This window comes from Dermacentor variabilis, chromosome 7 (genome assembly GCF_050947875.1).
Source record: "Dermacentor variabilis isolate Ectoservices chromosome 7, ASM5094787v1, whole genome shotgun sequence".
NCBI lineage: Eukaryota > Metazoa > Arthropoda > Arachnida > Ixodida > Ixodidae > Dermacentor > Dermacentor variabilis.
In genome coordinates this window covers 130,238,055-130,251,548 of record NC_134574.1, presented here as the reverse complement: position 1 = coordinate 130,251,548, position 13,494 = coordinate 130,238,055, and the positions used below count along the sequence as shown (strand labels likewise).

At 46.7% G+C, this 13,494-nt stretch overlaps 1 protein-coding gene across 4 annotated transcripts in view; it reads right to left on the bottom strand.

The window, feature by feature from the left end:
* Ppn (proteoglycan-like sulfated glycoprotein papilin) overlaps nt 1–13,494 on the bottom strand; it is a 209,006-nt gene that overhangs the window by 69,639 nt on the left and 125,873 nt on the right. For all 4 annotated transcript variants that reach the window (XM_075699305.1, XM_075699304.1, XM_075699307.1 and 1 more), the window contains exons 14-21: nt 13,158–13,346; nt 11,084–11,266; nt 8,529–8,670; nt 7,423–7,603; nt 5,012–5,995; nt 3,183–3,353; nt 1,747–2,124; nt 659–935 (exon numbers count right to left, since the gene is read on the bottom strand). In XM_075699305.1, the coding sequence (XP_075555420.1) occupies nt 659–935; nt 1,747–2,124; nt 3,183–3,353; nt 5,012–5,995; nt 7,423–7,603; nt 8,529–8,670; nt 11,084–11,266; nt 13,158–13,346 (2,505 nt within the window). The remainder of the gene's footprint in view (nt 1–658; nt 936–1,746; nt 2,125–3,182; nt 3,354–5,011; nt 5,996–7,422; nt 7,604–8,528; nt 8,671–11,083; nt 11,267–13,157; nt 13,347–13,494) is intronic.

Sequence of the window (13,494 nt, the reverse complement as noted above, 5' to 3'; positions counted from 1 at the left end):
ACTACTGGTACTCCAATACACTTAATAAGGCAAAGGGTAGAGCACCCCCAACATCACAGTGCGGACAGACAACATACAATGGCTGCATTGTCTGTCGCTCTCTATTCCTGTCCTTGCTTTGTGTACCAAAAGTGTGTGCCATTGTGTATCTGCTAGTCTGACCTGAAGCAGTAAGGGTGACGAGCTGCGATAGTTGGTTTGGGCTCAAAGGTTTTGGTCTGCACCATTTTTATAGGTTGTTCTCACGCATCTTGCCTTTTTTTGGAAGTAAACCAGTTGTTGGTAGCTTAGCGGTTGTTCTGTTGTTTCTATCTTTGTCTACGTCACAAATCGTTCCGCTGAAAACACACATCCTTTGACCAGACACCTCCACTACATTGTCAGAAGTGAACTCTAGATGCACATGATGTAGTCTGCGTAATATGAAAGGCGATGCACATTACGTTGCATTGTGTGCGTTAGGCTGAAGACAACATTATGCCCAATTCATTCACCATGAACCCATGGCCAGGACGTACTGGTCATGCATTGCCACTGAGCACAAAGCCATGGCCAGGGACCACAGCTTATTTCTTTGCTAACATGCCACCAAATCAGATATGCGTCCATAAAGCCTGTCACTAGTGGACACGAAATGATAAGTGCCTCATTCACTCACTTGGTCAGGGCAGCAGCCGTAAGGCATGGTCTCGCAGCCACACCCGGCCAGGTTGGGTCCGCGGGCAGGAGTGCGTTGGTCAAGGCAGCAACCAAACTCTGTGATCTGGCACGGACAGCCTGCCATGTCAGGACCCTCAGCGGGAGTGACATCGTCGGGGCAACAACCGTATAGTAGACGAGAGCAGATGCACCCTTCAAAGTCGAGACCAGCGGCTGGTGTGTGCTTGTCTTGGCAACAGCCAAATGGATAGTTGCGACATGTGCATCCATAGTACCTGACATCAGAAAGGACAAAAAAAAAAAAATGCCAGACTTCAGTGACTCTTTCATTCATTTTACTCAATGACTGAACAGCATTTACAAGTCCCCAACTTCTTGAAACATTTAGAGACTGCTACGTAATTTTGAGAATGCTGTGTTTCACAATCACAGGATGTTAGTCAACAATGTGTCATCATATCATCATCGCTGTCATGCCACAGTCATCATCAACAGGCCACAATATTCATTGTTCTGTTTGGTGTCATTTTGTTACAGTAGTGTCATCACTGTTGTGCCGCTAACTTCTTTAATTTGTGTCTCCCTCATGAGTCACAATTCATCAGAAGCATGACAAACAAACAAAGAAATTAACAAGATCAGTCCATTGTCTAAATGCCGTTTACAGTGAAAAAGATGATGTGCATATGTTTCATGAGTAAAGGAACAAGAGTTAATAAAAGCATGGAAAGAAGATAAAAAATAAGGAGATAAGAGAAAAGAAAATGAGAAAGAAGACAAAAAATAAACAACATTAATTTCAGATTGGATGTCATGTCACGCAAATGTGAAAGCATCCCTAAAAGTGATCGACCAAGAATATGGCCCCACATCTATCTCCAAAATGCTGTATGACCAGTAAACACAACACGTGCCTCCTGCTTTTCGTAACATTAAATTTTTTACTCTGACAGACTCTTGCCTTAAGACATAATGCTTTGTGTGCCATTAATAAAAGCTGCTTTCTTTTATTACTTAAAAGTGTGCACCAGCCGATACAGTTAAGTTAGCAATTTCTTGAGATTAGGGCACTCATTTTGATCGCACCTGGGGCCGCTGGCAGTGGCGATCCCATCAGGGCAGCAGCCGTGTGGTGTCGTATGGCAGCTGCAGCCTGCCCGGTCCGGTCCCTGGGCTTCCGTCTTGTTGTCGAGACAGCAGCCAAACTCGGTGTGGAAGCAACAGCCCTCGCCGTCTGGGCCGAGGACAAACGACGTGTTGTCAGCGCAGCATCCGTAGAGCGACTCGCTGCAGTTGTCGCACCCCTCGAAGCCAATGCCCGAAGCTGGAGCCAGTCCGTCGGGACAGCAGCCGAACTGGGTGCTCTCGCATGCCACGGTGCAACCGGCGAAGTTCTCACCCTCCGCGGCTTGCACTCCGTCAGGGCAGCAGCCAAATGTGGTGTTTGTGCAGTTGGTCTCGTACCTGCGAGCAAAAAAATGATGAAAGAAGTTTTTCAGCATCCGTTTCGTGATGAGGTGCTATCTGTCACCCGCTGACAGAAATTTGTATGTGTCAACCCGCATTGTGCGGATGCGTCTCTCTCACGCGTCCCCTGATATGTTGTTTCCCCGAATAGCTCCCGTCTCCTGCAATCCGGTTTCACCACGTGGCTTGGTGCCCGCGGCAATCGATGTGGTTGAAGCGCATTGCGAAAGATGGCGCGACTGCGGCTCTGCTAACGCCACCTAGCAGCGGGGTTACTTGGGCGCGAAAAGGAGAAGGCTCTTCCTCTTTGGCTTGGGATCGGCAAGCGGCACGGATGTTCTGCGCACGCGCCGATCCATGCTTCTGCGAGACCGTCTCGTGAGGCCTACTCCATAATGGACGAACACGATCGTTTGAACACGCCACCGTTCGCGTGACCGTACGCGCGAACGACCAGGCGTTGGTCTCCAGCATGGGGCGAACATATTCACTCGTTATCCGGTCGCGGTGAGTCGGACTTCCACGATTTGTCGCGTGCCCAGCGGCATGTTTTGTGGATAGCAACTCGGCTAGCAGGCATTAGTCTATGAAAGGTGCAATAAATGCCCTTGTGATTGTTTGCACTACTGTGTTGTCGTTCCTTTGTCCCAAGAGCATGGGTGAGAACCCTACACCATATACTACTGATTCAGCTGCAAAGGTATTTTAGAGGTGCCTGTGCCTTCATTTTCCTCCTCCCTGCTACGTGCCAATGAACATTGGAATGAACAGCTTCTTCATGAATATTCACCGCGCCATACGAGGGTCATTGAGAAACTTCTGCATCATGTATAAGCAACGGCTGGATGAAAGCTGTTCAGATTTGTTGACCATGCTTGTCACAATTTGGGCACAGGTTTATATTGTTCTTTTCTTTGTGGGCACAAGTTTGCGCAGTAAGGTGTTCCCATTTATTTAGTTAATTGCTCTGTCTTCACCACATTCCTACATTGAGTGACAATATGACAACCACATGCTACAGCAAGCCACAAGAACAGTGAAATGGACTCTTATACCCTTCACAGCCTTCAAAGTTTGGTCCCAATGCTGCAGTGACGTCATCGGGACAGCATCCAAAGGTCGTGTTGGTGCAGATGACACAGCCCTCAAAGTCGGGGCCTTCAGCCGGCGACTTCTTGTCAGGACAGCAACCGAAAGCGTGATGCTCACAGGTACATCCCTCGAAGCTGGATGGAGGGCATGACATCAAATTCCGTCAGCACGAAGCCTTCAGACAATCCATCAAAAGCAAGACTGCGTACGAACAGTTTAAAATGACACGTATTTTCTTATGCTTAGCTCATGCAAATTTACCTGCACTCATAGCAACACATTCCTATGTTTTTTTTGCTGGACAGTTGAGGGAAGTGATATGAGGCTACAAAAGCATGTGCTGTCAATGACACATACATTTTCTTCAAAGGGACACTAAAGCGAAACAGTAAATCAGTTGAGAACCCTGCAGGCAGTCATTTCAAAATATTAGTTTGGTTATTAGATGAGAAAATGAGGGTCGAAGTATCAGTATTCGAATTTCGCGCCGAAATTGCGACGCCGGTACGTCAGTGTGACGTCTGGGATTCCAAAGTATATTTTCGAATTTGGGCCGCGTTGACTGAGTAAAGATACTCGAAACTTGCCATTCCACAATGTCGTCAATCTGTACTGCTATATAATTAAGTAGGTGCTAGAAGATGCCATCAAAGTCCATGACGTCAAGCGACCAGGTGCGGGAACTTCAAGGAGGCGTCGCCACCTGTCTTTCGTTCTTGCACTTTTTCTTGTTTACCAAGTGTCTTAGCATGGTAAGAGTGGTGTTCTTGGTGTCATAGAAAGGTAATTTACTGATGCAGAAGAAATAATTTTTCTCTTTAGTGGTACTTTAAGTAAACTTAAAATGAGAATGCACTAATGTATCTGCAGGATTCTCCATTGCGCGATGGCAAGGTCTATATACTAAAAGGCAGTATAAACATACCTTCGTCTTCATGAAAACGCAATTAGTAAAGAACTTTTACTTGGATTTGTTAATTGCGTCAAGGTGCTTTTCAGATCTATAAGCTAAAAGATGATGCAAGGTGGCTACACACACAGCACTGGTACAGTGCTCAGCGATCGGAACGTAATACTGGAAGCGCATAGCTGTCGGCACTTTTTGTGCCATCGACAGGCACTGGGGACACTGAGATTGTGCATTTCTGCATCACTTGAAAGTTTGAAAGCCTTTGTCACGCATTGTGACTGCATTCAGCCCCTCAGCCATCAACCAGCACTCACCGGTCGCTTAAAAAGCACCGGACACTATACGGCCCAAGTATCACATTTCAGTCACCGAGCGCCGTACATTTGCCCCAATTATCAGAAAAGATTAACAACAAGCAAAGTAATCAGTCTTGATAGCCAATTTTCAATTAAAAACTAAGAGATAGCTGCAGCTCTATTCGATGCTTAAATCGACTACTGAGTGCTTCTAACATCCTCCTGGGACCAAAAGAGCTCATAGCTAAACAAAACATGACTAGTGCATACATATTGAACGATTGGTTGTTTTAGCAACTGCTGCCTAAGCAACAAGCTAGAATTAACCTCTGCTTTAGTCTCAGGAACAAACTCGGACCTTATGGTACACCATAGCGCTGAGAGACACTCACAATGTGAGAACAAGAGACAGCCCAGGAGCGTTACACCAGACATCAGAGCATCAAACGGCACAGACGCTATTGTCGTGTGTTTCACTGCACTATGATTTATTATAATGCTAAAGGATCAAGCCCAAGAATTCACAATTATGATGCCCAGGCCACAGCAAAGAGATTGTCGAGCTCACAAGTAGTGGCATACGTACTCGGGACCCAATGCAACAGTAACGTTGTCAGGACAACATCCATGTACTGTCATGTTGCAGATGCACCCGTCAGCTGTCGCTGCGGTGACATTGTCACGGCAACAGCCAAACTCAGTCACCACACAGCAACCTTCGCCGTCGGGTCCCAGAGCAAAGGTCACATTGTCCTCGCAGCACCCGTACAGTGACTCCGTGCAGTTCTCGCACCCTTCAAAGTCAGGTCCCTCAGCTGGCGAGATTTTGTCTTGGCAGCAGCCATACTTGGTGTCCTCACAGCCTTCTGCACAGCCTTCAAAGGCCTCACCCGTCGCAGTGCTCACGCCATCGGGGCAGCAACCAAAGGTGGTGTTGCTGCAGTCGCTGCACCCTTCGAATCCTGCACCACTTGCCGGTGTCTTGCCATCCGGGCAGCAGCCAAACAACGTGTTCTCACAGTCTGTTGGTTCAGTCCCGCTCCCTTCGACTTCGTCCTCACAACCAAGCCCGTCCGGACCTGCGGCCGCAGTCATGCCATCTGCACAGCAGCCATGAGTTGACAGAGAGCAAGTGGGAACTGGCGTAACCGGAAAGTAGGGCGGGCAGCCCTCATTGTTCGGTCCCTGGGCCACAGACCAGCCGTCCGGACAGCATCCGTGCGTTGTTCCATGGCAGGGTTCTTCCGTGCCCGAGCCCTCGATGCAGTTAAGTCCACTGGGACCATCTGCTGCGGTCATGTTGTCGGGACAGCAGCCAAACTGAGAGTCGGCGCACGGGATGAACGTGGCTTTCGAGACTTCAATGCAGTTGGTTTTGTTGGCATCTTCGGCGGCTGTGATGCCATCTGGACAGCAGCCCCACTTAGCCGTGCTGCAGTTGGCAAAAAGGGCTGCGTCAGTTGTGGCCAAGAGGCAGCCCTCGTTGTTGGGGCCCTCAGCTGGTGTCTCGCCATCGGGGCAGCAGCCGAACTCCGTGCCGTTGCAGAGTGACAGCTGTTGACAGCCCTTCCTGGAAGTGGAAATAAGCAGACCATAGTTTGGTAATTAAGGAGTACATCATAAGATTGAATGCACTGCTAACATGAATGTATAAATGCATACAAACGAAATGAACTACAATTTGCTCTTCACACGCAAGCACGCATGACTGGGGCACAGGCATCAAGTGTTGGGACTAGGCCATATTGTTTTAAACATGGGAGACATCTATTGAGGCCTGAAAGCAAGCACAAACAACAAAATGACCATCGCATAGTCATCATTCTTCTCTTCCCTTCTAGAACATCACTTTCCCTTCTCTTTTTAGGCACTGCCTTTTCACGCATCGACACAACTTGTTTATAAAATGGTTGTGTTGCTTTGCCAAACTGCAGTAGCTCTCAAGCGTTCACTTGTAACAGGCCTTCTGGTTTACTTTCCTTTTTTTTTCTTCAGCACTTCAAATTACAATGCATGCAGAGAGTATCATCACTACAATATAGTTACATAAGTGAGAGTACCCTGCCCTTAAATTTCAGACTGCATGGATGAGTTACAATAAGTTCCATTATTTCATGGCTTATAACAGGTTCCCGTGCAACAGATGTTATATGGTGGAAACCCATAGATACGTTCCTCACTGTTGCGTTTTCTTGGCTGCTACACTGCATTCTCGCGGTTCCAATCTAAATCCCATTGATTCCCATGTATTATGATCCCATTTGATGAGTCACCATTCTGGAATTCTCCCACATTTTACAATGTTGTTGAAGCCGGCAGTCACGAAAATTTAGTAGTGCAGGGGAAAGTTTGCTCTCACACATTGCAACAAGCTTATGTTGCAACAAGCGACCGAATCATTGCAACCAGTGATCGAAGCTTGCAATAAGCGAGTGAAGCTGCACAAGCCGGGCACTGCACAAGGATAGAGAGAAAATGTGCACACAGCCATTGCCGGAGCACCCGAAAAAGTGTGCATCGTTTAAAACCTATTGGAGACCATGCACACTAGGCCAAATCCTCCATGCACAGGGTTACATTTATTTGGGGGCCTGTAATTGAGTTGCATAATAACCAGTTCTCTTTAATCAGTTTCACCACAATAGAGCCGTGTTATGCAGTGAACCATACACAAAATGTTGCAGTGAAGCTTATCATGAATGGAAATGGGCCAGTGTAGCGAAACATCACACGTGTCCCTTACTTTACACACATGCACTAGCCCTGCCCTAGTCACAGTATAGGAGTCGAGACATATAATAGTCGTATGGGCAGCCATTCAGAGCTGTTTCTGACACTGCTGTGGCGATTTGTGCCTTCGTGACTGTTAAGTTTTACCGGCTGCTATGTCACTTTTCCGCAGTCTCTTGAAGAATGTGTCAAGAGGGTTTTACGGTGAGAAGCGTCAGCGAAAGTGACAGATGTAATGAAAGCCCCAAACAAAAGAGGTAAGCTCACCTAAATGGCCCAAATGCCGCGGTCACACCGTCCAAGCAGCAACCAAACTCGGTAGCCTTGCAGCCACCTTCGACAGGAGTAACCTTCGGGCATCCCGCAAAGCTGGGACCAGCAGGCGTCATGCCGTCAGGACAGCAGCCATGCTTAGAATCCTTGCAGCCTCCCAGGAGGATCACTTCATCTGGAATGAGTTACATCCAGCATTTGTATCACAAGGTCTTGAGTGTAATGAAAATGGTCCTACGAAGCACGATCTTGAGCATAAAACTGCTACTACACTGATGCAGGGCTGTGGGAGTATAAAAAACACTTCCGTCAACTTTAATTTGTTATTATTCAATATATCTTGCATAATTAATTATTTGTGAGCACACCACCCTGGTGATAACCTCCTCTGCACTTTATAATCACACGTTTACAAGATCAACTGCTGCCATACTGGCACATTTTCATACCTCGATTGCAAATAAAATGGTTCATGCCTTTTTATTTTTTTGTGCAAGTGGCATTTTTTGCTTTACTACACTTGCGCACATGCTCCTGGTTTTATTTAAGCTCACAGCCTCCGTATAAATTTCAGTTGTAGGTGTAGCAATCATGCGTGTCTCTTTCCTCTACTTGCGCTATATATTTCTGTGCTGTAGTTAAATGTGACTTAAGCAGGAAAAACTGGTGCAGTGAACAGAACATAAGGAAGGGACAGACAGCACCGTTGTCTGTCTCTTCCTTATATCCTGTTCGCTAAGCAGTTCTTTTGTGCTGAAAGCATGAGCCAACCAGCCCAAACACATTCACTTCCACAGTTAAATATGGTCAACATATACAAACACACCCAATTTTCTGTTTTGTTGAAATACAAGGGCTTATTGGCCAGTAAGCCTGCTCCAAAGTTCATATACTATTATGTGACACATCTAATAGTTCCAGAATTACAGATTAATACTTGTCTTGTTTTTCTGTCTTTCGTTTTTTTTTTTTTCATGCTGGATATGTTCAAACTCACAAATGGTGCTTCTAATTAAAAAGCGCTAGTTGCAAGCCAAGAAATCCCCATGTTAACTATTCATCTTTGCGGAACCATACGTCATGCTGAAGACGAGTCATACCTTCGTCGCAAGCATTCATGTTGCATGACTCAGTGTCAAAGGGCTTCTTGCTGACATCGCAATTCTTAGGTGCAGCTGGTTTCCCATTGACATGGCAAATGATAGTTCTTGTGCGCTGACCACCACCGCAGGGCGTTGAACACTGCAAGACACAAATAATTTGCCACAAGACAGACTTCACTCACACGCCATAATCAGACCCGAGACATTGTTCGGTGGTCTTTCAGAATGGCTTACGGCTATGCAGTAAGTATAGGGTATCTGAAAAGCAAATAACTTTTGCATCAAATCGAATCAGCATATTTTATCTCATTGTGGTTGATTTTCTCATTTGACTTCACTCGCATAATTGACTGAATCAGAGAAAACAGCTTAAGCTTGTAACATCACATAATGACATCCCTGCTGTCATGATCCATATGCAATACAGTAGAACCTCATTCAAACATTATTGGAAAAAAAAATATGAGGGAAAACACACTAGCCAGAAAAGCGTACAATTCATTCACTCAACTGCAGTTTAAATCCATGTAATGCGAAGTGTTGCATGAATCACTGCAGCACGAGACATCAACGCGTGTTGAGCTGCTCAGGCCTGAGCTGCATTATAGATGCCCGTTGTCGTTCTTGCAACTTCGGCAAGTTCACATTTGTGCTCCTCGAATTCTGCCTGGGTCAGCAGCTTCTTCAAGCGGGGCATTTTGGCGGGAAGTTTTGACATGCCCACTTGGCGTGAGTTGTTGCAGCACGAGACGCTGACGCGCATCGAGCTGGCGGGACCCAAGCGATGAGAGACGCACATTGTTGTCTTCCTATTGCGCAGTGTTTCAAGGCAGCAGCGAGGAACAAAACGAAATCAAGTTGGTTGGCAACACTGTAATACCATGCTGCCAGAGCGAAGCATGACGCTCACTTCGTGCTGTATGAAGCAGGGAACGGCAGCATGTTTGGGTTATCGCCTACTAAAAGCGTGCAGTATGCTTCCAACAGCACTTCGTCCCACATGCTGTGAAATAGAATGGTGAAGATGCTCTCGCAAGAAGGTTGGTGGCGATAGCTGTGAATGCGGCGCAAAACAACCTGGGAGATTTGCTGGTACCAGAATAAGAAACCGAGTGTGAGCCCGCATTCTCACGTGAGACGGGCAGGCGAGTATTGCGGGGAAGTTGCTGTGGCAGGCAATTGCAGTTCTTGTCGCTCGCACCTTACTCATTTTCTTGCTCACATGGGCCATACCTAGCGGCTGGAAAACATATCATACGATCGCACTCTGACTACGTACCGAAGGTAGATGCCGAAACATTGTGTTTTCCAGAAACTTATGAACCAGTGAAAAAGAAGCGCAACTGTATTGGGTCATTTTTTATGTTCTCATTAGCGAATGGTGGCGCTAGGAAACCATATGCAAGAAGACTGTATCCACAAGGTTCAAAAAAAGACTGGCATTCAGTATTAATTTTTATATTCAACGAGCACTCTTCTTCTTACAAACAAATTCATTCCAAGGGAGTACAATGTGCACTCTTCGTCAAAATTTTTCACGGCACTTGTGTGAGTGACAGAGTGTGCTAGGTCTCATGATGCACGGCCTCTGTCACACCCTCCCAGTCCTGAAGTTCATGAAAGAGCCCAAAGCACTATTTTTCATGAATCCCCAGAGCTTGTCAAGCCATGAAGGTTCCACACAGACCTCGGTGCGTGACCTGGCCGGTGAGGTACGTTGACAATGGCTTGAAAATGTTTAACAGAAGACTGCACCGCTTTAGTATGCCTTATTATCTGCCTTCAGTGTCACTTCAAGGTTTCTCCCAAATGCAGAACTGAATTTCGGGCTGCTCACCCATCATTTAGGTACCATGAGATGCCTAAATGATAGGCTAACAGTTGATAGGCCGAAAGATCAGGCTGAGAGAAAATTGAACCAATACCGAGATGGACATCTGTCGATACATTGTCATGATTGTGGTTATGAAACATGTAATGAATGCTCTCTATTGCACAATAGTAGAGGTAAAGACACACAGGAAAACATAAAAGTCACTTTGATTGCAGAAGCGGGCGATGGTAGCATCATCAATCCATCTGTAACACTGAGAAAGAAGAAATCACTCATGTCGTCCAACCAGTCAAAAGTGAGCAGACTTTTCTGTTACTTCATCTGCATTTGTTAGAGGAGTGGCTTAATTCGAGCTACAAAATGTGGATTTGAGTCCGAATCATGCCTGAATTTCGACTAAGGAGTGATCATACACTGTGCTCTCTCGTGCCTATGAGAAACTGGTGTTCTGCTGAGGCTATCTTCATGTTCGGGTTTCAATTTATTCTGATGCTACAGATATGTCACATTTCAAAACAACAAAATAAGATTTAAGCTGTAAGTAGTGTACCATCCATGTCTGTCCCTCCACCTGGGTCTGCATTGCACAAGCCCTGTGGTTTTAGCACCACAAAAGGCATTTTTATTTTCACTGTGCTAAAAGAAATTGCCGTAATGCGATGCAGCTTTTTGTGAAACGCCGACAAGCAGATCGAGAGGGGCCTTGCAGGATGCATACCTGATTCCAGGGAGCAGCGACCCAAGTGCCATTACAGACAGCCTCCACCGTACACTCCCGAGTTGAGTTAAGTTGTTCTGCAGGGTTGCAATTGTCATCCGTCACATTGACGATGTTCCCGTCGATGAAGCTGCCACAGAACACCTTGCGGGTCTGCATGCCATTCCCGCACTCCGTGGAACACTGCAGAGTAAAAGGAGCGTTCTAAACTAGTCAAACTTGGGCAGAGCTTTAGCAGCAGTCGGTGGGAGTAGCATCAGACCAAGAAGGTAGAAAGTTGGGCTAGTTGGAATAGATGCACGCTTAAACCAGCATGGGAGATGATGGAAATACAGAGATAAGGACACGGAACAAGCACTCTCTAACGAATTGAGTTTATCAAGAGCAACACAAAGGAATGCAGTGCCTGCATGTGCATCTATATCATGGAACAAATCGGCAAGCAGCAACATTTCACAAACTAAAAAGGAGATAGAGGGATGAGATAGTACACAATTATCTTGCTTCCTTTGTATACAGAAAGATTTTACAAGGCCAGGGAGTGTGCAAGAACAGCCATTCAAGTTGGGCAAATTTAAGTGCGAAATAAATGTGCGACACCTTCACTTGCTTGTTATCTGCAACTAACTCTTAAATACTACAACACTCCTGTGCTCGGCATTCGACTGATTAAAAAGAAAAAATGCACGGCAGCATGCCCCGACTGCTGAGAATGCTAGCTGCACTTTAATGACACTCAGCTGAGATTCTTGAGTGAAAATTTTGCGACAATGTGCCTTCACATTTCAGCTTGAGGGCACTAATTAGGTGAAGGTGTGTCTCTCGGGCAACTGCTCATCGTAGAAAACGCTGACGAATATCAGTGAAGCACGGCGTCTTCATCAGTTGAGGCGCAGCATCATACTCTACTCGAGAGTCAAGGAAGAGCTTGAAGTCGTTATCTGCTCATGAATAAGAGGGCATGTTGTCTCCTGGGACAAAATAAAAAACACCTGCAATGTTTCTAGAGGGGAATCTAGCTGCTTAGATCGGCCCAACGTTTCCCTTTATCATACCTTTAAAAGCACAGCAAGCAATTTTTCACATCCTTCGCGGCTTCGTGCTGCATTCAGGTGGGTGACAATTACTCCTTTTTTAGTCCGCATGAATGACTGCAGCACACACACACACAAAAATGGCAGTGGCTTAGCTCGGCTATGCCAGGATATACGTCGTGAAAGCTAAGGCATAGCATGGTTAGCCTTGGTTAATCTTGATTGCAAGTCCAGGTTAGTCTGGTTGTCTAGCTATGTTGCGGCGTTTAGCCAGTCGTTCGGCACGCTGTTCGTCTGTTTCCTGGGCGATTCGTTTCCACTTCATCTCGTTACGATGCCAATTCCAGGCCTCCTCCTGCTTATCAGAATTGTTGCCGTCCATACTGCCGCCTCAACTAAGGTTGTGGCACACGCGAGCTCTCCTTTTCAATCCTCCGACATGTCATCAGGCATGCGACGCAGCAGGCGAAGTGAGCTGAGGCGAGCGTAATGGCGAGGAACGTGGTGTGACGTCATACCAAACGGCGGCGGAGGAAAGTCGCAGCGTGGCACAGCGGCGGAACACCTGTGGCTCGGTGCTACTAGTGGCACGTGCAGTAGTGACTAGGGAGCGAGAGAGAGAGAAATATCCGCGGCGAGGCGCGCATTGTGACGTCATGTGCCTCCTCAGAGCACCACCACGGTGAAATCGCAAGTTTGCGGCCAGTAAAGCTTTGACTTTAAAATTAGTTGTGTTAAGCTGGTATGAAAGCGGTTGTGTGTACGTGCCTCTCAGGAACCCCTCAGTCTGTTTGTGGCAGACTTTCTCGCGTGGTGGAGCCCCCGCAATTTCTCAGAAGATAAATTAAATTGAGTCGAATTTGCAGTAAAAATCCAGTGAGGAGAGTCTGAGACGACAAATATCTATTGCTAGTCTTCTGGTCGGCACTGCCGTGTTCTTGTTGTCCCTGTCTCGCCACCAGGGGGACACCACTCTTACACACAAATCTACAAGCACAGTTGGCCAAGCCACAATGCGAACAGTGTGCAGCAAGACTCACAGGGCTCCACTGGGAGTAGTACCACATGTACTGGCACTGCTCGTCCAAGGCACTGTCGTCCTCGTCACATGGTTTGGTCGTGTTTGGCCGCTTCTCGTCATCGCAGTACTCGTCAGGAAACATTACCCCCTCCTCGTTGGTGCAGAGCACCTGCCGGGTCTCGATGCGCGACGAACATGGAAGTTCACACTGCGATTGAAAGGCACCATTGTTCAGCATTCAGGAACAAAATACTCCTGCAGTTTTTTGTTTTTTTTAAATAGCTGTGACCAGCGAGTTCTCACAGTTTTACACTCAGTATGTGGGCTATACTTTCGATACCAACATCAACCACAGG